A 25,329-nucleotide genomic window follows, 5' to 3' on the forward strand; every position below is an offset into this window, starting at 1 on the left:
GGGGGGTCTGGAAAACAGCATTGGTTAGAGGGCACAGATTCCACTCTGGGGAGGGGGGGGGGGCTTCTAGCCGTGGGAGTCTAGTGGTTTTAGATGAAAGGTAGAGTGGCATAGTGTTCAAAGCTGCCAGACTGGGGGGCAGAGTGTGGGCTAGTCGCTTTACAACACATAGAAACACAGTGTTAAAGAGAAGCTTGCTCACCACAGAGAGGAGGAGGAGGTGTGCTGTTGTTCTGGGTGGGATGCTGGGCCCAGGGTTCGAGGCAGGTGAATACTGGGGCGCCCGTGTGTGCAGTGGGTGTCGGCACACACAGGAACTCGCAGACAGCTCCCTCTCCCGCACACGCATTCCGACCTGCGAACACTGACGCAGCGTGAGGAGCCACAGCAAACTGCGAACAGCCCGTCATGAATTCTGGACAGCGCTAGTGCAGCGGCACTGCCGTAGGCAGTCATTTAACAGCAAGGAGTGGAAAAAGAGATAGTTCTACAGTTCTTTTTTAAAAAAAAATTTCACACACATACGATTCCCTTGTTCTATCACCACTGACCCATGTTGTGTTCCTCTTCGCTCAGACTGCGATGAGTCTCGGGAGGGGAACGCCAGCTGCTCGCAACTCTGTGTGGACCTGCCCTGGGGCTTCGCGTGCGACTGTCCTGAAGGGATGAGGCTGGTGAGGGACACCCAGTGTGAGGGTGAGTCGGGAGATTTTCTAACCACCAGTGGAACTGAACACCCAAGAACAACTGAGCCCTCACCAAGACTCTGAACGCTGTGAGGGTCCACGCACAGTGTAGCCTGAGTGGATTGGCATACGAGGGTTTGAATTTCCTAGCTGGCATTTTTTAGATGGAAAAGTGTTTAATATGTGTAGTATTCTACCCCAAGAGATTTAGCATTTGTTTGTTGTCTGTTAGAAATATAAAAACTATCATCATCTGTGATCGCTAAGGAATAATAATAATAATAATAATAATATAAACGTGCCTACTTCCGCTATATGAGGTACCCTGGCTGTCCAATCTAGTGCCAAATTTGCACCCGTTTCCTAACTGATAATAAAACACCTCAGCCAAGAAGGATGAAGCTTTGAATCGCCAACAGCTCAAAGCAAGCCTGTCTTGTTATGAGGTAACTTGTACTGTACGTGTTTTATGTGAGGCATGTCTCTAGTGATGCTGCTCCTTATTTTGAAGCCCCCGGACACACCCTTGTTAATGACGTTTCTTCTCACCAGCTTACATAAAATAATAATTAAAATAAAGGCACAAAGCAAAGGCAAAACCCACATCTGTGTACAGATATAATACATTTATTCAATTCAGCATCTTACTTGATGATAGAATTCAATATGATACAATATGAAACAAGCTCCAGCTAAGGACAGGGACAGGGCACTCTGATGATCCATCCAGCCACTCTCAGTTTTTATTATTACCAGCAGCAACTTCAACAGAACCAAGTCAGTAATCAGGTTGCCAATTGCAGTGCTGGACGACAGTGTTGGGGATATATGTGTTTGGGTAGCGAAGGCTCTCCTGTTCCTCTTACAGGTAAGGCTCATCCTTGGAAAGCTCCAACTTCCTAGGTGGTGGCCCGGGGATTACCGGGCGCTTGGCAGCAACAGTTACACCAGATTCTTGGCTAAAATAAATAAAAAATACATTGCAGGTGAGCAGAAAAGTCGTACGGCTTTACCTTTAGGATTCTTGCAATCGTTACTAAGCTTGGTGACACTGGTGTGGCAGGTTAATAAAGATGTTAATTTTAAAATATGAATCTCTCATATATAAATGCCATTGCATTGGTGCAGAACGGCAGGCCACGTTCTTTACCTAGTGCAGAATAACGGGCCAATGTAAAACCGGATTCAAACAGATGAAACATTCTCTTTGAGCTGATTAGTGCTTGGGTTAGGTATAGGCCTTATTTAAATCGTACAGTATTCAAATTATCTCTGCTGGCTCGTCTTTCTGCACCTATGCTCTTGTCAGACAATGTCAAGCTAACTATATCTTAGACACTCACCTGCCAGTTTGTGTTCCAGCGACCAGAGCCTTATATGGGGACATGAGTACTGTCGGCGGGGCAGACTCCCGGCGGCCGTCACGCAGGCAGTAGGAGTTTTGGGCAAACTTGTGGCTGGGTCCGAGTGGGAGTTTGGGGGGAGGCTGGGTCCTGCAAAATTACAAATACCGCATTTGAAGAAATGATCAAATTTGCTTCAGTTATTATTATTATTATTATTATTATTATTTTAATTGGATTAATTTACCTTTTAGCGATCTCTGTGTACCGCAGCTGCAGTTTCGATTGAAGGTCTTGCTGCAACAAAACACAACATTCACCGTCAACAAAGTGATGACAGCATGGGTCTTGAGCCGAGTAACCCACTACACGATACAACAATATTATATTGGATTTGAAAAAGCATCAACGCATACACGTGGTTTCATGTTAAACCAATGCCAGCAATGCGCTACAATGCATTTATTAAGACGTGTGCTTGCTAGAAAAAAAAAGCAACAGGTAATAATCGTGTTTGATTTGCTGCACCGCAGACAAACAGCAAACTCTACACCAATCACTGGCGAATTGCTTTTCAAACTACATCAAGTCAGAATCAAACATATAGGTAGCGGTGTGGCCATACTACAAATAAAGCGCATTGCTCGCAGTTTTAAATCTCAGCTAAAGACGTCCTTTACCCCCGAAAGCCAGTTTCGGACTCTCTGTATGATTCTGGTAGCAGACGCCATCGCTGTTGTCAAGGGCAAGACTCGCGGGGCATCCTGGGAAAGCACGGCAATGTAGTTCTTATGACGTGTTTTTCAGTTATTTAATAATTACTTGTTGGATGACGATATATATATATATATATATATATATATATATATATATATATATATATATATATATATATATATAAACGAAGGCTAACACAATTGACTTTAACGAGGGATTGATTGTTTGTATATTAATTTGATAAATATCAGTTTGGACGCCGCAGTGCATGCTGGGAGCGCGAAGCTGTGTATTTATATTTGCCTCCCAGGTTCTTCATTTTTAAAACCGAGAGAGGATTTCGAGACATAATTTCACATTGGAAGTTATATATTTACGTAAAAATAAATGAATGCGGGTTTGTTTGTGGGTATAAAAGCATTTCTTCGCCCCACGTGATCCTCTTTCTGCCTCAACCCGCCAGCATGGACGCCAGCCGTGTGCAGCCCATCAAGCTTGCCAGAGTAAGAAAGCTTTTCAAACCCCTTTTTACAATGCGCTAGTTCCGCCAATAAATAATAAAATGTAAACCAGTAATTGGTTGTATTTCTTATTTTCGACGGGGAGTAGTCTGGTAAACGAGCGATAAGCACCGCCATGTGGGCAGACGCCTGATGGGCGCTCGCTGTTCATTCCCATCCGCAGAAAAATCCCACTTTGAGAAATCAAGAGCCCGCTGGCAACACTCGCCTTTTTTTTTCTGCGAGATTTATGTTGTTTTTTCCAGACGTTATTCGTTTAATGTATGAACGCCATTCATGTTGAGATTTTGTGAGTCGACCCCGCAAGCATCTGTTTGTAACTTTATTTAGGCCGTTTGGAAGATGTGTGACTTTTAGTATTGCACGCTACGGTGTTGCTGTCGAAACCGTTTATATTAACAATAATAAAAATATTTTATTGGAAAAAGGTGTGCAGATAAAAAAAAAAATCCCGTGAATTGATATGACTCTTCATAAAATTCCTGATTCTGTCACTTTTTTGTGTTTAATCTTAAAACGGGGGTCAACCCCACAAACTACATGTAGAAATGTGTATGTTTTGTATGGCTAACAAACACACACACACAAACAGATTTTGGCCATTATTACTCAAAGCTGAAAGACATGTAACACTCGTACAATACTTTATACCTGTGGCCTGGTGTATACAAAAGACATCAAATGGCGATAAGTTCATTATTTTTACAGATAACTAATAAATTCACATTTCGCCGCCGTGGGTCATTGTATTAATTGTATTTTGAATAAAAGTGTGTTTTCACAGCTTGTCGTGTGCAGTGTAATGCAAATTTCTGCCTGTTGCAGATGTAATGTAGGCGAAATCATGAACTTGTATATATTTTTATCTTTCTCACAGGTCACCAAAGTTCTTGGAAGAACCGGCTCCCAGGGACAGTGTACCCAGGTAAAGCAAGGGGTCCCTGAGTCACCTTGTCTGAATTATGAAGCCTTCATTCCTGTGTTTTTCAAATAAGACCTAAAAAGCACATGAAATTTAAATGTCATTCCTGAATGGTGTTGAACTGTATGTATCCCTAGACCTGGCAGATGTTTATTGCCATAGCCTGCTATATTTTCTAGTACTGTGTGTAATTCATAGATTTTCAGCAGCAGTGAACAGTGTGCATTCTGTTGTCCCCAAACTGTTGCTTTTGTATTATCCTGAAAGACTTGACACCCGAAATACCATGTGGGGCGCTTCGGTTCGTTTTTTTTTTGGTCACTTTAAAGTTATATTAAGCTGACTGTTTCTTAATCATACTCAAGGATAAATGGTGACTGTAAAACTAGATTGCTTACATTCTTTTCTCTAACTTTCCAAGTGCGTCTTTTGTTTGGCTCTTAGGTGCGGGTTGAGTTCATGGACGACAGCAACCGCTCCATTATCAGGAACGTGAAGGGCCCAGTGAGGGAAGGGGATGTCCTCACCCTGCTGGAGTCTGAAAGGGAAGCCAGGAGGCTGCGATAGGAGGTGAGAGGCTTGTCGTCTTGTATACAGTGTACCAGGCTCCGTGCGGCTTCAGAGAGTAACTGCAGCTCACTCACATCTTACTGCCTGCAAATGCAAACAAGCCACCTGAAGTTGGATGACTCTGCTACACTTATTGATTTAGGTTCAAGTGAAATGTAGCAAGTGTCCAGCCTTGTTTTAGTAGTGTTCAGTAAAACTCTAAAGTGGGACTTGCTGACTCCAGTCCCAGGTGGCTGTAACCAGTCCAGGTTTTTGCGTTTGCCTAAATATTCATTTGAAATCTGTATTGAGCACAATGTACAAGGAAAATACAGCATAAATCCAGGTTATGTTTCCTTTATATAATGTGGGTGAGGCTTCACTAACCATGTTGCGTCTGTCCAAGAATGAAAATACAAACTGGGATTTCCACCTTTCGTTTTGGGTTCATTATTTTGTCATGCAATCCTAACCCCATTTTCTTATCCAACTGCAGGTCTTTATAAAGTTGACGAGCAACCCAGACTGATGTGCCTGGCTGACCGTTTACGACTCTACTGTACAATATCTTTGGCAATTGACAATAAATAAGTGATTCAAGCAGTTTTTCTGGGTCTTTATTACTTTAGTTAATAAAACAAACCACCACATTCTGTGCAGCTTTGCTTTAGTCTGCGTCTTCATTTATGGTCCAGAGTTGGCACTAAAGAATAATACGACAAACTAAAAGTAGTAGTTAATCAATATTTCAAATGCTATATATTGAAATAACAGCTGCAGCATCAAGTCAAAGTTGCACAATTGCAAGTAGACAGTGCAGTTTTTTTTTTATTGAAAGCTCATATCAAAACTGTAAATACAAATATAATTTATACAGTGCATAAACAGGTGTCAGGGCATTGTCCTACTGTAATGGCTTTACTTGTTTCTTATATAAGGGGGGACATGAGAGAGTTTGAATCCAGCAGGTTTTGGTTATTGTACGCAGCTTCAATTTGTATAAGCTGTTTGAGTAGAGGTCTTCAGAACTGGCTAATGAACCTACAGCACCACTTTTTGATGGATGTCTTTCCAGATACAATAAAGCCAGCTTCAGCGCAATTGTACATGTTAGGGTTGTATACAGTATTATAGCAATGTTGTAAACAAACTTCTCGATTACAGATGAATACAATTAAGTTTTTGGAAATGGATGATTTGTATATAAAGGTTACTGTATTAAATATGCATAAAAGTTTATATATGTATATATTGCTTTAGTATGGCTACATATATATTTCAGTATAGTGCAGGGAGTTGGTCTTGGGCTAATCCTCTGTTCGGACCAGTTATCAGCCCCACTTTGGCACAGTGTTGGGCCATGGCTATTCAACAGGTCATGGTCTTGTTGGGCTGGTGTGGCTTTTCATGGTGGTCTTTGGTGTGCCCTGCAATACAAAGGGAATAAGCAATCAAGCAGCAAGAAGAGACCAGGTTTCCTCTGTTCACAGTATTAGGCTTATTAGTAATGAGACTGCAGTTTTCGGTTAATATTCTCAAGTCTGCACTACAAAGTACAGCATTCACGTTGCCCCATTTCCCATGCGTATCAAGAGCTGTACAACACAGCACTTTACCGGGATGCAGACTGACAAGCCAAAGCAAGGAGGGCTGTCAATGTCAAGATGGGACGACCAGGGTCTATGAATAGTTATACGTGACGGTGATCTCCCTTAAACTGGTTTTGACTGAAAAAGCACTTTGTAAGTTTAACTCCAGGTACTCCACAGGGTTTCTGTGCGTATCGATACAGCTTTTAGGTAAACGGCATCTTTGACTTTTTGTCTTCATAGGTGAAGCCCGCCTACTTTCCCCCCCCTGCGGCCTTTTGTGTGAACAGGGGTCTGCAGCAACACAAAGCGAGGTGTGAGCGCCCCTTAGACTCCAAAACTGCCTTGAGATGATTAAGAGAATTCACAGCCCGTAGCTGATACTCACAGCTGCCTGAGACTCGGCGTAGTTCTTATGAGCGTAGAGCAGCACGGCGATGTCATTGTGCTTAGCCTCCAGCGCGATTGAGAGAGCATTGCTGCCATCCTAGAGGGGAGGGAGAGGGATCACTGATTGAGAGACCTGGCAGTGCCTCACCTACACCAGTGTTAGTTCTTCAGGAGAGATAGAACAGGTCCTGGAATTTTTGTGATATACAATTTTACCTTGTTTTAAGAGAAATAACTTTTTTTTTGTGCAACAATCAATACACAATTCCTCTAAACTATATATTATCACTAAATCTGGTAGTGAGTCGTGGCAACCAAAGAGTTAACCCCATCCTGCTCCCAATGTAGAGTAATCCCCCAATTCACTGCATCTAATCCCTTCTGTTAAAACACTTGAATGTCATTTTCTCACTCCCACCACTGCCCAGCTGCTTCTCTTTGATACACAACAAATGCATTGCTAATTGATGTTAAGCACATACCAACCATGTTACTCAACAGCCAGTAAGTGAGGGGAGCTGGAAAAAGGTCCTGAATGGGAGCTTTATATTGTAAATAGCAGGTGCTTTTATCTACAGCTGTGGCCAAAGGTTTTGCATCTATAAATTTTGCTTCATAAAGTCGTGGTCAACCTGCTGAATAATGTTATGTTAACATATTGAGTTAAGTTCTGCTCTGTAGTTTTCTATATACTTGACGAAAAACAGACAAATTGAAACACGTGACATTTTCAAAATCTAACATGAAAGACTGTACTACTATTATGGCTTCCAGCAGACTTGTGCGACATAATTTTGTAGTTTACATTGTCTACGATAGAGACGTCGCAGCCTGGCTGTGCCAGGAGCAGCTTTACGATCTCAGTGCGCCCGTGTTCGCTGGCGCACATCAGTGCCGTGGAACCCTCGTCATCCTGGATGTTGACGTTGGCGCTGCAGTCCAGCAGCGCTCGAACCATCTCCTGGCGCCCGTGACTCACTGCCAGCATGAGCGCAGTCTGCCCAGCCTGCAGGGAGAGGGAGGGAGAAGGAAGGTGGAACGAGATAATTAACTACTGCAGGGTCTGGATGGAGGTTTAATTGGTTCAATTTAGGACAGGGTTGGAACAAAGACAAGGAGTGGAACGGCCAACTTTGGCTAGCCCTGCCTTTGAGGAACCTGAAAAGAACACATCCACAGGAGCCTGTGCCACAGTACTGACTTTGCAAGGGTCTAGGATGTTTAAGCAATACTTTTGTATAAACTTAATAATACTAAGTTGCTATAACAGGTATTAAACCTGCCTGGTGTTCTTGGTTGATTGGGAGGCGAGCTTTGTATTCGATACTTGGCTAGTGTATTCTTTTAATAGCGCCCCCACCTGGCTGGCCTTGGCGTTGACGTTGCCCAGGCTGAACAGCTTCCTGATGACCTTCATGTCCTCCTCCAGCTGAACTGCGGCCAGCGCTGCCAGCATGATGGCCGTGTAGCCGGCTTTGTTCTGGTGATCCACGCAGCACCCACCTGACAGAGGGACAGGAGGGGGAGACTGGAGTTACTCACTTCTGAATGGACGGCCAGCCTGCCTTGTTATGGAGAGTGTCAAAAGATTTGCATCACCTCAAATTTTAGTATTGATGCATAATAAATCGACTTTACGAAGCAGAATGTGTTAATTCTATAGGGCGATGCAAAACTTTTGGCCACAGCTATAGTTTGCAATACATAACCTCTAAACTTTGGTCAAGGTAATCAAAGAAACACCAACTAAATGTGCATGGTTGAATGTTAGCATAATTTCAGGTTAAAGACCACGCACGGATGGATTTACTGCTGTCCTTGATTGCATGACATTAAGCAGAACACACAAGAAGACCAAAAAAGATCATGCTACTGCACACAAAGCGGAACAGATACAATGAAACTATGGTAATGTTTCAACCTCAGCACAGACAGGAAAGGAACCAATGGGGGGGGGAGGAAAAGCTCATAATAGAAGGCAGGAATGACCTGGGAACAATACATGCACAGTTACTGTAAAGAACCAATCAGATCCTTTCCTCAGGCTAGCTAGAGCTTAAAGGTCTCTTCTCATTGCCAAGAAGAATGTGCTCCAGTACTGTACAGACGGACCTCAAAGCAATGCTGGTTTCCCCTGTCCCTGTGTGTGTGTGAGAGAGAGAGAGCCTGTCACTGACCGGTGTCCAGCAGCAGCCCCACTATGGCGAAGTTGGAGTGCGAGACGCTGTAGTGGAGTGCTGTGTTGCCATTGCCGTCCGCCATGTTGACCACGTGGCGCAGCAGCGTGGGCGAGACTTCGGAGAACGCCATCAGGTAGTCTGCCACATTGGCGGGGAGAGCTCTCCGGGAGCTGGACACCAAGAACCACTCCTTCTGGACTGTGTGTGTGCTGGACAGCTGGAGGAAAGAAGTAACGCTCAAAAAGAACACTCCAATCATCAGGAAAACACTCCCCATTGGGGGTGAGATCAACTATAGGTAAGTGTGTATTTGGAGCTTTTCCTTACAAACTTTAGTTTGAAAACTACAGTAAGTGAAGATCAAAAGAAATATGGAACTTAGTATTTACTCAACACAACTACGGTACAACATTTTAAAGTCAACTGGATGAAGGGAGTTCAGGTCCGTCCATTATATTTGCAGTTATTTTTTTAAAATTCCAAACAGATAATGCAATCGTGCATGTGTCTGTTGCCGGGGCAGGGAGGACCCCCCTAGCGAATGAGGTGTAAATCTCAAAACAGAAGATCCCCAGGAGGCCTACCACTTCCTTGCTTTTCAAAGCATTGACGTCGTCGTTCAGGTGGTTCTTCAGAATCAGACAGGCTTCACGCATCTTCTTACTCAGCTCGAACCTGCAACGCATTGACGTCCTGTTTAACACATTGCACTGCACCAGGGGAGCTTCGTATGGAAAGAGAAGCCCTTGTATGCTGGCATTTTGTGGTTACTCCAGTGGAAATGCAACACTGGTACGACCATCTTAAAAAATCCACTCATTTAAAATGTGAATTTGTTTAAATGTAAAAGTATAGAAATACTACAGTAAACTTCAAATTCAATGACAAATGTTTCAACTCCAATAGTGCAGTAGAGAAGCAGAAGCCTTACTTTTCTTTCACGTCCCCGTTTTGTTCTGGTCTGGTCTGCTCAGCGTCGCTGTCGCTGTCCTCTATGTTGACGTTGAGCTCGTCCTCCGAGGTCTCGATCAGGGCCCCCGCCTCCCTGTCGCTGCTGTCCATGCTGTCCCCTCCATCTGACGAGCTGCCCTCTTCCTCCTCCTCCTCCTCCTCATCCTCCTCGCTCGACGTTGACTCATACCTTAAGGGGGGCCCCAAACACGTTTTTAATTACTGTTTAGCAAAATAATTATATTACAACCACAGAGCAGACTGCACTGAGACAGACACACACTCCCCCACTTGTGTGTTGTCTATATATATATATATATATATATAATATATAATATATATTATATATATATATGTCGATAATTCCTATTATAAAGCTATTTACTCCAAGTTGTTCTGCAGCCTACCCTCCGTTGAGTATCCCTACGAACTGCAGGCTCTTCTTGCTGCTGCCTGGCTCGCCCGTGCTCGAGCTGCCTTTCTTCTTCATGATGGATTTCGGCATACCTGCGGAGGGAGACAGAGAGCTGAGAGGGGGCCGTGGCTGAGAGCAGCAGAAGAAGAGAGGAGTGGTTTTTACTGTTACCTGTTCAGAGCCAGAACCTGTAAAACTCCTCTGACAGTCACATCTCATCAAACCCAGTTGTCTTCCCACTTACTTGCACACGTGGATTGCTGTCGGTTTGTCGATCATGTCGTCAAAGTCAATAAGCAGAACAATAATTTTGTGCAGTGCTTTGTGCAACTAAATCATAAAAACCCCAAGACTCCCCACCAGTCTCCTCACTCACCAGTAGCTGTGCTGAGGGCAGCAATCTTCTTCCCCTCTTCCTCGTCTCCCCTCCTTGGTCTCACTTTCAAACTGACTGCGCCTTGGCATGTGGTCACTCGCCTCTTCTCCTGCACTGCCTCCTCTCTCTGCAGTACTGTGGCTGGAGTAGCCTGGACATCTTCCTTCTCTAACTCCCCTTGTGGAGGCTCACACTGGCTCCCAGTGCTGGTTTTGTTAGTAGTTCTCTCTTCATCAGTCTGGACCTCCTGGTCCTTCGGTTGGGGAGCAGGGTCAGACCCCACTCCCATCTCCTTCACCTCACAGCGGCAGTCGATGGCCACGCTGCGCATATTTTCTGAATCGTCTTCCCTTCCGCCCACTCCTTTGCTGGTTAGTGAGACCACAGCCTCGACCTGGACACTGGCTGTCTCTGGCCAGGCCTGGACCCTCTTATCCTGGGTCGCCTTGGGCTTTCGCTTGTCTTCCTGGGACCGCATGGCTGCTAGTTCTTGGTCAGCCTGGGTTAGACAACTCTCCAGTGCTTGGATGGTTTCTTGCTGGTTCTGGATGGTTTCGTGCAGGATTTCAATCTCCTGCTCAGCCTCGCTACGCAGCCCCAGAAGAGACTCCATCACCCAGACTGAGGCCTCCCGTGTCTCTACGCTCACATTAATCCCAACCTCGCATGCCTTGATCTCCTCTGTTCCTACCCCTGCCTCGCAAAGCTCTACAGCATCAGTTCCCTCCCCAACTTCCCTTACTTCTGTTCGGTAGTAAAACACTGTGTCTTCCAGCCTCTGAGCATCACCTACTGCTACCGTCGTTTTCTCAACCTCCACCACCGCAGCTGCTGTCACTGCACTTTTCTGTGGGTGCCGTTCTCTTTCTTCTTTCTCCTCCTTCCCTCCCACGCTCCCTCCGAACTTCTCTGTCAGCCTACGCAGGTCTGCCAGCTTGCTCTGCCTCACGTTGTTAGGCACTGGGGCCATTCTCTTATGGGCCTCTCCTTCTCCTTCCCCTGTACTACAGGACCTCTGACTCAACCCTCCACCTCCTGTCTTCTCTTTCAGCGCGACCAGCAGCCTCTCTCGTTCCTCCCGGAGCTCGCCGATCTCTTTCTCCAGTGCCGGGACCCCCTTGACCTGCTCCTCCATCTCCTTCAGCTGCCGGAGGGCGGCCGCCATCTGCTCGCGCACCGTCTGGAGTTGGGTTGGCGGGATTTGGGGTGCCACCTGAGCAGCCGCAGCAGAAGCCGGGGTACTCCTGCCTGAATTGTGGGGGCTCGTCCGGGACAAAACAGCCTGGACTGGGCTCAGGGAAGAAGAGGAAGCAAGGAAGTCTGGGGCTGGACTCAAAGGGGCGGTGGACCTTCCAGCTCCTCTAGGACCCAAGCCAGCTCTGGGGGGGTCAGCCAGTTGAAAGCAGGGGCCATTGTGCAGCAGAGTTCGAAGCTGAGTATGAAGCTGAGTTTGTTCCTGCTCCAAGCGGAGACTGGTCTCCAGCAAGGTCCTCTCTACTCTTGGGTTGCGTGCTGGCGGCTGGGGGGGCAGCTTGGCACTCGCAGAGGCTGGATGGTTATTAGAAGGCGGAGGGGAGACTGGGTGGCTCTCAGAGGGAGCTGAGATGGTACGGGCTCGAGGCGGGGGCAAAGGAGGCACACGCCCCTCCTCGCTGGCACAGGAGGACAGCGACTCTGTGGAGGTCCAGCCGCTGATCTGGCCCCCACCCCCAGGGCTCTGCTGGGGCTGCGAGGCAGGTTTGGAGGCCCGTGACCCCCGTCGCGAGTGCAGGGGCGCCCGACGCAGCTTGTGCCCGCTCTCGATCTCCTCCACATACTTGAGGAAGTCTAGGTCCAGCTCAAATCCGTAGGGAGTCTGAACGGAATAGGAGCCGCCCTGGTCAGCCTCCTCCTGGGTCTTGTACAGGAATGGGGCTCCCAGATCTGGAGGAGAAACAGAAGGAAAGGGAAGAGAGTAAGACCGGAACAGCAGACCTGGCTGTAGATAACTGGTACAAATGACCAGATCTTTTGATGTGACATAAGAATGTCTTGAAGAACAATCTTAATTTCAAACTGGCTTTCTTCCTGTGGTTTTCAACTAAGCATGCAACCTCTACTTTACAGCACAAGTGGAGATCCCTGAACCTGTGCTAGCATAATACTGTAATCAAATTCACAGTTTTCAACTGTAGAGAATTTACAGTTTGCAATTTGACTTGTATATTCTTATTGGGTCAGCTTTTCTCTTACTGGTCCAATGAAATACACTCAAAGTATTAAACGCTCACTGTAACTTTAGGTTACTAGACAGCAGCCACCAGTGTGCTCTGGTCTATTGTAAACATCACAAACAGTGAAGTACTCTGATGTTATATTAATGTTATATAAAGACATGCATTAAAAGAGTCTTGGTGCTGTGGAAACTCAACGCTGTTGTGCTGTTTTTGCCAACGGAGAGACCGTGCTGCGTTTCAGCCACCTACCTGGAGGTTTCTGGTTGAGCTGCACGGACTGAGTCATCTTCCTCCTCCAGCACGCGTTCTGAAGCCAGCCGTGAAAGTGTTAGCTTGCCACCTGAGGAACAAAACAGGCCTCCGAGCTGCTGCTTGTAAAATGCGGTCAGGAAGTCAGGAATGTAGTTAGCTTAATTTAAAAACTGTGGTTTAGTAAAATAAAAAAATAAAAAAATGTGTTGTTTGATGTGCTGTGCCAATAGCGCAGCAATTAACTAGACTAGACTGAGGGGGGAAAAAGCTTTTTGCTAACATAATGGCAAAAAATTGAAAGAAAGAAAACGTAGTGGAAAACACCAAACACTGAGAGGACACACACCACAATGATTTTATTTTGAACTGACCTGTATCAAAGAGGTTCCTCAGCAAAAGAGCCACAAAATGCCCAAAATTGCTGCAGTAACAAAGACAGCAGCACACTTCCCAGAACTTAATTATTTCTGAAAAAAACAAAACAAAACAAAAACATTTCTGAATGTGCTGCGCTGGACCTCTCATGTTATTCAATGATATTGAATCCCTCCCTCTACCCTGTGCTTCCTCACCCCCCTCACTACTGGCTCCCAGCTACCGAATTCCCATCTGTGGTTTTCCAAATGCTCTCCGAAACTCCGACGCAGCTTTCTGCGTCTTTCCTTTACCCCGACACAACGCTTCTCTCTGGACTGCAGATCACAACATACCCTGGAAAACACCACAGCCGGAGACACACTTGTCAGCACAGCACTCCTGCAGGCAGGGAAAAAAAAAAAAAAACAATTAACAAAACACTGTGCCGTTCCATTCCACCCCCGGGCACATTCCACTGTTCCCTTCATTCTTATTTCCTAGCTCAGTGACCAGGCTGGGACTTGCAGCCCCTCCTCGAGTATCTCTGCAAGCTGAACTCACTGCTCCAATTAGCTGATGCCTACAGCATTACCGTCAATGACAATAGAATGGAACACAGCTGTATTTCTCATTAGGGGGTGTGCAGTTGCCCGTTACTCCTACTTAGAATCTCTTTTAAAAGCATTTATCAGCAGGGATTCAATAAATCCATTCATTAGCGTGTTGATTTCAAATTAAGACAAGCTTCCCTCGATTTACGATCGAGCACCAATCAACGGAAATTCCACATTGAGTGTTTAAGGGGTCATACCATTGCAAGAGTATCTAGTTATATCAATGGAAAGGTTTCTCCCTTTGTAATCAATATTACAGCTGCTGGTGTTATATCATGTATTATGCACTTCTCTGTATTTGAAGTATTATGGATATTCTTGTTATTGCATCTTGTAAAGCACTTTGTGATGGTGGTCCACTATGAAAGGCGCTACATAAAATAAAGATTGATTGATTGATTGATGTACTTAACTACATATAATGGGTGCACAAACAAAACAACTGTATCCTTCTGCAAAACTGAGCATAGCCTTGCTTTTAAACCCCGCACACACAAACATACAGATTCGGCACAACCATGAGGCACAGCCATGCAAACTGCGTAATTCAGACCTTGCCCAGAGATGGCGATCAGTTCTATTTGATGGAACCACCAATTGGATTAGGATCCGGCAATCGATTGAGGTATGTGGGTCGGGCCCCTTCACAGAGTTTGGATAACAATCTCTGTGTTTTGGAAAGCTGAAGTAATGTCTCCACCTTAAAAAGGAAGCAGAGGGTTGAGATAGCGAGCGTGCGTGAGAGAGAGACAGAGCTTCACGAAGGCTTTGGAACAGAACAAGCCTTGCAATGCATGTGTCTCTGCCAGACACACACACCCAGAGGGAAATCTTTCCACACATTTCACTGGCACTATTTTATCAATGCAAGAGCCTGAACTTCTCAGTGTGTCTGTTCAACTTTGAGCTTGGAAAAACTTTAAAATCCCGACAGGAAATGGGTTAGCGTGTTTCGTATAGGTCAATTAGTAAATTATATTTGTTAATAATTAACGTAAAAAAAAAAAAAAAAAGCTGATAAAAATAAAAGTTACCATGGCTACAGCCAGTCAACAATGGGTGTCTATTTCTTAGGAAGCAATGGTTCTGCACAAAACTGGCAGCAACTTACTGTGCAATATACCTGACTTTGTTTGCTGCTTGCCCTGAGTGCATATTTGTTCAAGTATCTGAATATTGCTGAAGTACCACCTCTATGTTTGCAAAGCGATATCCTTGCATATTTGGTGCTATTCTCTCCTATCAAAGTGATTTCTTATCAAGGTTTCAGTGTGTGTTAGGCACCTGCACTATCTCATCCCCCTGCCTCTCATTCCCAAACTGAGGTTTCCTGAAGGGAAGCAGGCTCTGATGCAGTTTCCCCTGCCTCCGATGATGATCCCATTGTTCTGTGTTTGGAAAAACAAGCCCGCGGCTGCCAGAACAGCCATCACAAACAGGGAGCCGTTTCCTGACCGCCAGGAAGAGACACAGCTTCAGGCTGGGCAAAGCTCCACTAAAATCACACAACAGAGGCAGCAAAAGAGCTATGGGCCCCCTGCAGTTTTCTTTCAAAGTCTGGCTGCTCTGGTTTTTATAAGAATTTCCTCCTGTTCAAATTATGCACAGTTCTTTTCTTACGGGGGGGGGGGTGGGGGTGCAGAACAAATATAACAAAACTACAGTAATACAATATTCAGCCCTCAGGCATGGACTACTTAAGGAATAAAGTTAAAGGGATAAGAGGCTGATTTTAAATTCTGTGTCAACAACTCTGGGCTTTTCAGAACCCAAGTCCAGACCTTTGGCTTAGAAACGCTGCAGTTTCTCTTGTAGAAAATGAAGGGGTGATTTATTCCGGTTGCCCACGTGTGACACATATATCTATATACTTGGGTTATCTTCTATATTATATATATATCACTAGATATATTATACTATAGTATAATATATATATATATATATATATATATATTCATATAGTGTGTCGACACAACTGTTAGAAGCACGGCACTCTGTCACGTGAGGGCCATTAACCTCCCTGTATTTCGCGCAAGTCCGCACACAATAGGAGATATTCACACTGGCTCTACAATGGGATATTATTCGCAAAAGAGGCGCAGGCACATTCTCTGAGGTTCCCTTGTTTCCGCAGTTCTCTCCAAGGACCAGAGTTCACAGTTTGAAATGTCACCCAGTGAATAAGGCTGCAGGAAGGGAAGGGAAGGGAAGGGGGCGGGTGCACTCTGCAACAGGACTGAGCAACGCCAGACCAAGCCACAGAGTCCCATCAGGACAATTAGCAAAGGAATGGTGTTGCTGTTGACCTAAGCCTCTCTATCTTGATTACTGCGTGCAATTTGGAACATTCACTAGCCACTTAGGAAAGACCTGATAACCCTGTCTACATTGAGAATGCAGCTGTCATTAGCATGGCACATTTTGCCAGTTGACTGTGCATTACACATGCTTCTACTATAGAAGTCTTTCATGTGCTTACACTACAGTATAGCTGCCCAGCTTGTATGTCTAAATAAGCCATTCTGAAAAGAGCCAGTAAATTACAAATCAATTTAGGACACTGATAACAACACCAAGGCACAACTAAACATGTTAGTTTTGTTGCATTTTTTTAAACTTAATTTCCAGTCAAAGACAGTCTTAAATATTTCATTTCTAAATCAAAGAGCAGTCTGTTGGACAGCCCTGAATTATGCTCCAAGCTTCACAAACACCGATCTAAAATAGGGGCTACTCATTAGACTTCAAAGTGTTAAAGATAGGGTTCAAAAGGTCAAAACAATACAGGCCAAAATCTAAATGTCTATTTGTTTATACTCGTTATTGCATAATTGAATTCTGGGTTGAACAGCTGATCTCAGCAAAGTGTGTTTAAACAGACTCCCAGGACTGCAGATTCAATTCGTTCTTTCAAGAGGCTTGGTATTCTGGAGCAGCTATTTCTGTCTGTTTAAAGCACCTCTTCCTTTTTATCTGTCTTTTATCTCTCTCACACATTTATTCCTTCGTTTCCGTTGCGAGCAGTGTGGCCAGTCATCTTTCCAAGTCCTAATTGGGTCTATCTGGAAGTTTCTAAACCCTCTCCTGATTTATTTTAAATTCCTTTCATGTACGCGACACAGACTGGAAATGCCCTCTCTGATTGGCTGCCCTTCGCATGACTTACTAACTTGTTCTGTCATTTCCCAGATACCTGACAGAAGCTGCATCTCCCTGTTAGTTTAAGTCATGACCAGACAGCCTAAAATGTCCGTAAATTCTTGCTTTCAGAGCAAATTGCAGTTAGGCTTATAACAAACAAACGGTAAATCACATCAAAGAACCTGCTTCCGGTCAGGCCAGGCAAGAGCAAGTTGATATTGATGCATTTTAGAATTGTGTTTAATAATGTATTATGGCGAGCATGCAAGATGCTTATGTTTCAGTAATTGATGTAGATTCTTAACCCTGTGAGTATCAAGTTAAGTCTGCCATAAAGGCTATTATTTGTACCTATGTGGTAAAACTGCAAAATGCTTCTTAATTAGAATTTCCTCCAGTGCAAATATACAGGTTTAACTCTGCAGCATAGCAAAGTCTTGTAAAGCATAGTGAATTACAAGTGCACACTACGGACTAGGAGTTAGCAATCATGCAGAATGAGGACTGTTCAAAAACAATGCAGGGTATTACTGAGCTCTGACACAGTGTGTGTTTGGCACAGGCTTGTCCAAACAGGTACATGTTTTTAACCTGCTAGGGTGAGAATTTCACTGTGAGGCGCTCAATCAATCTCACAGTGCCGACTCATTCTGTCTATGGGAAAGATTCTACATTCCTGGACATTGGAGCACTGCACTGCCTGTAATAACATCTCCCTGACTTGCTGAAATGTGGTTCAAAGTCGACTATATATTTCAACCCATATATTTTTTTTAAATAAAAATGTCTGTTAAAGTTACAAAACTAGTGCCAGACAACCAAACAACAGAATCCCTCTGAAGCCCTCTCAAGGTGTTGGTGTTAATTAAAGACAGAACAAACACTTTGAAAATATGGCCGTGCGAGTCCTTTTTCATAGTGCGGTACAGTGCATGAGGACAACTACATCCATCTGCCCTGTACTGTGAACTTTCACAAGCAGAAACAGGCAGGCAGGCAGGCAGGCAGGCAGGCAGGCAGGGTTCTCCCCTTTCACATGCACTGAATCCATCCTCGTGCAGTAATTGCCCCTTGACAGACAACATGTTTTAGTCTCCAATGACAGCAAGCAATCCTTGTGTGTACCTGTCCTGAGAAGATACGTAATGCATCTGGAATATCTTATTTTCCCCTGAAGTGTTGTTTTCTGCACAGTAGACTACCATCAGACAAAACACAGTAAAGATATGGATAACAGTACTGATGTATTGTGTTCTTTTTCCAATCCGCACGGTTCATCCTGTCTCTTAAGGTAATAGAGTGTCTTCTCTGAGAGACAGCTTGGCTTCGCGTTTCTCTTGCCCACCCAAAGCGCTCACAAGATACCCTTGTACCATAAGAGACAGGTTCAGCTAGTGGCACGTAGCAGAGTGAGGCAGTGAGCTTCAGTCTTTGGTGCAGCCTGGTCCTCACTATTCACAGGCAATGCGTTCATCCCAGCTTGCTTCAGTCCTCAGTCAGTAAGGAGTAGTTTAGTGCAGGGCACCCACTGTTCTTAAGGCTGGCCAGGGATCCTTTCCTCGGCACAGACTGCTTGGAATGTCACTGGCTTGTTGGGAATGAAGCATTGCCTCCCACACACTTACTGTAGCACACAGATTGCTTGACTGGGATAGATCAATAACAGTTAACCTATACTGGTCCACTTAATGTTTTTAGGGGCTGATGGATTATCCAACCACCAACCACACTGTAAATATTTTTTGTCAGAGTGCAATTGATGTCCCATAATAAAAGAAAAAAACTACCCATATACAAGCTCTCTTTGGTAATAAAGCATAGTGAAAGCACGGTAAAGCATAGGTAATATGCATGGTAAAGAATAGTGAGGCATGCTAAAGCTTATTAATAAACATGGCAAACCAGGTTAAACTATGGTAAATGCACAGTGTACTCATGGGAAAACTGTACAAAACATGCTGTGGAAAAATAATGTGGTAAACTTGTATAAGAAATGTTGTAGTTTATCATGTGTTTCCAATTCCTATAAAATCAAAGTATCATAGTTTCGTTTTCAATATGACTTCATGCTTGTACCACGCTTAATCGCAGAGTTTCATTTGCCCGTGCCCTTACACTGTGGCGACAGCTGTAAGTATAAAGAGGACTGTGGCATCCTTCATTTGGGGTTGCTGTTTTCTTGAAGGCTTCAATGAAGGGGCCTTCATTTAGTTTTGTATTGGAAACGCGGCTGAGGTGGGCGTCTACTTGAGTCTGCGCCCACAGAGAGGAAACACAAAATAAACACATCATACATCCAGAGTTCTGGAAAGAACATTTAGAAACAACTCCCAAATCAAACAACAAGAAAAAAAAAAAAAAAAAAAAACATCATCTTATGAAAGGGTAAAAAGAAAACCACAGGTCATAGAATTTAAATTACGGAATCGTTTTGTTTGTGTTGTTTGTTTGTTTTTTTTTTTTTGTTGTTTTTGTTGTTTTTTGTTTTTTTCTGGCACGCTAGTGACGCTCCCCAGAACTGGACAGGGCAGCATTGCGCATTTGGCGAAACAATAAAGGGTTTGGGCATTTCTAGTTTCTGTAGCCTGCGGCAACCACACAGAACAGAGGCAGCAACACAATGCAATACAATACATGTGCAGACGGTAATACGTGTACAGCAAAGTATAAACTATGAAGCCCTTTTCTTTACCACTACTGTACGCGCAAACAAACTGGGTGCGCCGTGCGTGGTGACATTCACCATCATCATCATGAAATACAAATAAAGTAAAAAGGAAGTTGATATGTCCTAGTTGGTAGAGGTGGCTACATTATGCATTGCGGAGCCACGTACTGCGCCCTGCGTAATATTGTACAATTATACTTAGAACGACTGTAGCACATAGCATTTACTTGTTTTATTATTATTATTATTATTATTATTATTATTATTATTATTATTATTATTATTATTTAACCTGTCGATAAACCGCGGTTATGTCTACCGTCCTGTTCATCTTATGCACCGTGGACCGCCCATCCATACTGACCACAGACTTCTATTGAATTCGATTTTCAGATAACAGATAAAGCCATAACTAAATCAATGGGCACCTTTTGAAATATAACAATACTTTTAAAAAATGCAGCGCAATACACTTCCTCAGTCCCTCCCAAGCTGGCGGTGCCTTTACTGTAATAAGCTCGGCGAGGGAAATGTTATTCATCTCTGACTAAGATGGACTTTGCTCTAGCTGCCCTTTTCTCGTAACGCAAACTCAACAGCGAGCGCAGCTGCAGGCAGGCTACACACATTACTGTACTTCAGCTTAAAAGACTCACCAGTGCACAGTGCGACAAAGTACCGCTTTCTTTCCTTTCTTTATTTCTTTCTTTCTTTGTATGCGTTTTAAAAAGCACTGCCTTCTCTTCCTTACCTTGCTCGCCCAGCTGACCACGAAGTTAAACAGATCCCAGCGGGTCATATAAAGTACTGTATGTGGGAATAAAAACATCCCCATTTTTGGCCTGTAGGGGGGGGGCCCCCCCCCCCCCCCCACACACACACACACACACACACACACCAGCACATTCCCACCCTAATCTTCACAGAAAAAATTGGAGGAAAACTTTTCAGATTTTGTGACAGACTGAAGACAGCACCAATAGTTTGCCGGGAGGTATAAGCTTGCAACCAATAGTAGCACAGAGCGAATGAGACAAGAACTGTTTTCGGCGCTATCCCGAAGAACGCCGGGGGATTACTACAAAGCACACTTTCCACTTTTCCAAGGATATGTATCGCTGTCCTTTTAAGTGGTAAGCGCTGATACAACATAAACGTGTTTGATATTATTTATCGGCAGGCTTGTCTTCCCCTACACCACTCCTTCAAGGAGTCAGGGCAGGCTCGCAATCTCTACTGCACTCTTATTAAAAGTCACTTGTGAAACTATCCGAGCGGTTTTTGGGTTTTTTTTTTTGGTTTTTTCAGACTACTTCTTTCTGTATTCCCACTCCAGGTTTAAAATGATACAACGGTCTATTTCCGGATCTGGGTGCAGATTTAATTGGTTCAATTAAACTATTTTGAACATGGTGGTTTGTACCCAGGTGTTACTTCTTTTCCTCTCTGAGAGAGAGAGAGAGAGAGAGAGAGAGAGAGAGAGAGAATGAGGGGGAGAGAGAGAGAGAGAGAATGAGGGGAGGAGAGAGAGAATGAGGGGGAGAGAGAGAGAGAGAATGAGGGGAGAGAGAGAGAGAGAGAGAGAGAGAGAGAGGGGGAGAGAGAGAATGAGAGGGAGAGAGAGAGAGAGAGAGGGGAGAAGAGAGAGGAAGAGAGAGAGAGAGAGAGAGAGAGAGAGAGAATGAGGAGAGAGAATGAGAGAAAGGAGAGGAGAGAGAGAGAGAGAGATGGTGGGGGAGAGAGAGAGAATGAGGGGGGAGAGAGAGGGGGAGAGGGAGAGGAGGGAGAGAGAGAGAGTGAGGGGGAGAGGGAGAGAGAGAGAGAATGAGGGGGGGGAGAGAGAGAGAGAGAGAGGAGAGGGGGGAGAGATGAGAGAGAGAGAGATGAGCTATCCACTCTGCTCTCTCTCTCTCGCTATCTACTTACTCCCACTCTCTCTCTTACTCCCTCTCTCTATACTATCTCCTTAATCCCCCTCTCTCTCTATCTCTCTCGGCTCTCTCCTCTTACTTACCCTCTTCTCTCCTCTCGTCTCTCTACTCAAGGGAGAGAGGAGAGAGAGAGAGAGAGAGAGAGAGAGAGAGTGAGTGAGTGAGAGTGAGAGCGAGAGCGAGAGAGAGTGAGAGAGAAGCGAGAGAGAGAGAGAGAGAGAGAATGAGGGGAGGGAGAGAGAAATGTGGAGTCTCAATCTCTCTCTCTTTCTTGTATCTCTTCTCTCCTATCTCGCTATTCTCTCCCTTCTACCCTCTTCTCAATTTCCTACTCCTCTCTCTTACCTCACTCTAGTTTCCATCCCTACACCCTGTTCTACGCAATCTTCCCTATATCTATCCGCTTTCTCTCCCCCCACGCACTTCCTTAACTCCCCCTTTATCCACTCCTCTGGAGGACAGAGAGAGAGACGGAAGAGAGAGAATGAGGTTAGAGAGAGTATGGAGAGAGGAGAGATATATCTCTTCTCTATCTCTCTTAGTCCAGCAGGGACAGAGGCTCAGGCCAACGGTACAGACACTCCCCTTACTCTCTCTCCTCTCCCTCTTTTCTCTATCCCGAAAGTTCGTAGGCGACGGCACCGGAACAACGGCTCAGGCCAAACTGTCAAATGACTACTCCTCCTAGGGGGTACTAGAGACGTGGACTTTAGTTTATTAGCAGTACACATTTACCCAACCAAGAGATTAAGACACGTGGCTCTTGGGCGCATCTATTGAAGCATGCTTGTTTTCACCTCTTTTTTTTTGAATTATAAAAAAATTCGGGGTTACCCACAAAACATATCTGTACTTATATCTGACAGGTTGTTACCTTAGGGCCAATACATAACTAAAATCAGGGAAAGAATTGACTTGTTTAGGCCAGTAATTAACAATATAGGGCCCGGTCCACACTCGGCGTGAGAGGATCTTGGGGCACTACGAACCCTTTTTGACGCGCGCGTCGTTACCGACACCTTAATTAAAGTTTCGCAGTGTAATCTAAGAGAATCGTCACAACAACATCTGGGAAGAAGTAAAAAAAAAAAAAAAAAAAGAAACTGAAATTTTCCCAGATTTAACCCCTTCTAAAGATCTATTTTGTGTTAATACATATTAATGTCAATAAATATTAATGCTACACTTTTCACTGTAAACTGCAGTAAATATAAGAAAGAAAGAAAGAAAGAAAGAAAGAAAGAAAGAAAGAAAGAAAGAAGAGTAAGTTGTTTTAGCCTTAATATTACTGTTTTGGATATCATCACGGTTAAGTGTAAGAATCCTGCTGTAGCACCAGGCTGTGCAGACGTCATGCAATACACTCAACCTCCAGCAGAGGGCAACATTGTCTTCTCTTATCACACTGTCTGAATAAGGTGCGTAGAAGTAGCACGTCCCTGTTTTTTTACACGCACGTACTGACACGTGTCTGGGGTGGTTTTCTATCTGGAGCATGTTTCACTGTAAACTGAGGACACCAGTACAGATTATATAGTGTTAAAGACTGGTAGTATTTAGATCCGTCACTACTTAGATTATTAAAATACCTCCGTTACCTGTTCCTCCAACTACATCAGAGACACCCGCACACCAGTTGTGTTCCTTGGCTGTGCCCAGGGAAGGCCACTAGGGATTGCAGCAGACTGTGAATCACAAGGAGGAAGCAGCCGCAGTGTTGCAGACCAGAGTTGTTGTTTTTTTTTTTTTTTTAAAAAGGTGCATTTTTTTAATTTTAGAGGATTTTATAAAGTTGTTTTTTGTCTTTTGTCTGAAAACGTTGAGTTCCCCAAGATGTATTGACAATATGCGAGTCTTTCCTTCACTAAGATGGCGGACGTGCTTTGACTTCATGCCAGCTGGCTACCACTGATTTCTATAGAATTTCTCCAGACGTTATGTTTACATTGACTGCTCAGGTGCTCAGGTTGGTATTAGGGGCCCCTAGGCACAGGTGGGGGCCTAATACTTGTTACAGAGGGAATTCATTCAGTTCTAAAAGCAGTTTGCATTGACAGATATCCTGTTTTACAATGTAGTCATGGTGCGCCAATATTATATCACTGTAGATTCATTTTAGAGGTTTAAGAATGACTGGCAACACCAAAAGCAGGCTAACTGCCCCAGAATGTGCATGACAGCATCAGACTTCATGCACGAGCATTGCTTTGAATTTTAGCAAGCTTCCTTGCGGTTTGCAATGCGTTGCCTCTACCATTGTTAATGGCTGTGAACTGGGCCTGTGTTTCAGTGTGCTTATAACTGTTAACAAAAACAAGAGCCCCCGAAACGCCCTTGAAAACAAGCTTGTGATAACCCTCTGCGAGAACGCCGCGGAACGCTATTCACCGTCCAAAAGTCATAAAAACACGAACCCTTCTGTAAATATTTGCCGCTGATGTTGCAAGGATGTCACTGGGGGTGTAAACGCCATCGCTGCCGCGCTGGAACGCAGTCAAGGACAGCACCACGGCAATCCACTAGTCTGCTTGTGAAGACTCTCTCGAAAAACAAACACACAGTGAAAAACTATTTCTGTGAAAACTGCAGAAGTGCCGTGCTTTGGTGAGCAAGTGCCACTGTTTGCAGTATTTTTATATTGGGGTTGAACTCCCTTACACTCCATGGCAACGCTGCTGTATGTGACAGTGCATTGTGGCTGTCGCAATACTGCATTAGTTCTGCAGTGAATATTTCATACTGTGTTACTAACATGCATATACCCCAGCAATGATATAAATATAGTCATTACACTTAGCAGAACCTGTCATATCCGATCCTGTAAGATACCATCGCTCTAATAACCGATCGGCCACTGGCATTTACACAGGCTGCTAATTGAACGGTACAGATGGGGAAAAGATTAATGCACGTTTTATTATGGGTTTAAAACAACAAATTCAGCTCTAGCAGGTGCACAAATAAAAAAAAAAACTGTCAGGTTACTTTGACATGGAAAACTGTCTAAAAGTGCATTGTTTCTGCAGTAATCTTTTCTGGGTTTCTTTGTATAGTTTACATGCAGGACTGTACTTTGGTGTTCTATTAGACTCACTGCTTTGTTAATTTATAATGCCCCGACTATAACAGAGCAACCACAATGTAGTATACCGACCCCTCGGAGATACGATATTTTCACATATCCGATGGAACCCCTGAGCCAATGAAATCGGATGCTGCGCGTTCTACTGTGTCAGTGCTATTAAAATCAGCACTGGCAGGAAAGCACAGAAAACGGTCACACCTAGTTTCAACAAACACGGACAAGCCAGGGGCTCACCAGCAGGGTTCAGACTCCTTAACGGCAGAGCCCAGCAACACTGCCATTACTCAAGCCGTTCCAAGACACTGTAGAGACGTTCAGTTCAGTGCAAAATCAATCAACTGCAGCTTCAACTGACTTCGTGGGAATGCAGAAAATTGTTTCAAGAAAGTTTGGCCTCAGCAGTGCAATTTGAAAGTGATCGGGTAC

The 25,329-nt window shown here is 44.3% G+C and overlaps 3 protein-coding genes across 12 annotated transcripts; 1 reads left to right on the forward strand and 2 right to left on the reverse strand.

Annotated features, from left to right (window-relative positions):
- Nucleotides 1–1,297: 1,297 nt before the first annotated feature.
- Nucleotides 1,298–2,820, reverse strand: LOC121301604 (NADH dehydrogenase [ubiquinone] 1 alpha subcomplex subunit 7-like). The gene is made up of 4 exons (XM_041231149.1): nucleotides 2,710–2,820; nucleotides 2,277–2,326; nucleotides 2,030–2,179; nucleotides 1,298–1,645 (listed from the first exon to the last, which is right to left on the reverse strand). The coding sequence occupies exons 1-4, from the start codon at nucleotides 2,758–2,760 to the stop codon at nucleotides 1,549–1,551; spliced, it is 348 nt and encodes a 115-aa protein (XP_041087083.1). The 5' UTR covers nucleotides 2,761–2,820; the 3' UTR covers nucleotides 1,298–1,548.
- A 330-nt stretch (nucleotides 2,821–3,150) lies between these two features.
- On the forward strand, nucleotides 3,151–5,338 carry LOC121301605 (40S ribosomal protein S28). Its single transcript, XM_041231150.1, has 4 exons — nucleotides 3,151–3,249; nucleotides 4,145–4,192; nucleotides 4,634–4,759; nucleotides 5,235–5,338. The coding sequence occupies exons 1-3, from the start codon at nucleotides 3,211–3,213 to the stop codon at nucleotides 4,754–4,756; spliced, it is 210 nt and encodes a 69-aa protein (XP_041087084.1). The 5' UTR covers nucleotides 3,151–3,210; the 3' UTR covers nucleotides 4,757–4,759; nucleotides 5,235–5,338.
- A 210-nt stretch (nucleotides 5,339–5,548) lies between these two features.
- Nucleotides 5,549–20,720, reverse strand: LOC121301602 (KN motif and ankyrin repeat domain-containing protein 3-like). 10 transcript variants are annotated; one of them, XM_041231140.1, is made up of 15 exons: nucleotides 20,544–20,687; nucleotides 19,335–19,472; nucleotides 14,632–14,778; nucleotides 13,818–13,863; nucleotides 13,479–13,574; nucleotides 13,105–13,223; nucleotides 10,640–12,562; nucleotides 10,256–10,355; nucleotides 9,829–10,038; nucleotides 9,482–9,572; nucleotides 8,895–9,114; nucleotides 8,078–8,220; nucleotides 7,523–7,723; nucleotides 6,716–6,814; nucleotides 5,549–6,165 (listed from the first exon to the last, which is right to left on the reverse strand). In XM_041231140.1, exons 6-15 carry the CDS (start codon nucleotides 13,139–13,141, stop codon nucleotides 6,115–6,117), a joined length of 3,075 nt encoding a protein of 1,024 aa, XP_041087074.1. In that variant the 5' UTR covers nucleotides 13,142–13,223; nucleotides 13,479–13,574; nucleotides 13,818–13,863; nucleotides 14,632–14,778; nucleotides 19,335–19,472; nucleotides 20,544–20,687; the 3' UTR covers nucleotides 5,549–6,114. The 10 variants fall into 10 exon arrangements, with proteins under 10 accessions (XP_041087074.1, XP_041087073.1, XP_041087072.1 ...); XM_041231139.1 differs by having other exon boundaries at nucleotides 13,105–13,195; nucleotides 13,680–13,863; XM_041231138.1 differs by having other exon boundaries at nucleotides 13,680–13,863.
- Between the last annotated feature and the right edge of the window lie 4,609 nt (nucleotides 20,721–25,329).

Source organism: Polyodon spathula, chromosome 27 (genome assembly GCF_017654505.1).
Source record: "Polyodon spathula isolate WHYD16114869_AA chromosome 27, ASM1765450v1, whole genome shotgun sequence".
Classification (NCBI taxonomy): domain Eukaryota; kingdom Metazoa; phylum Chordata; class Actinopteri; order Acipenseriformes; family Polyodontidae; genus Polyodon; species Polyodon spathula.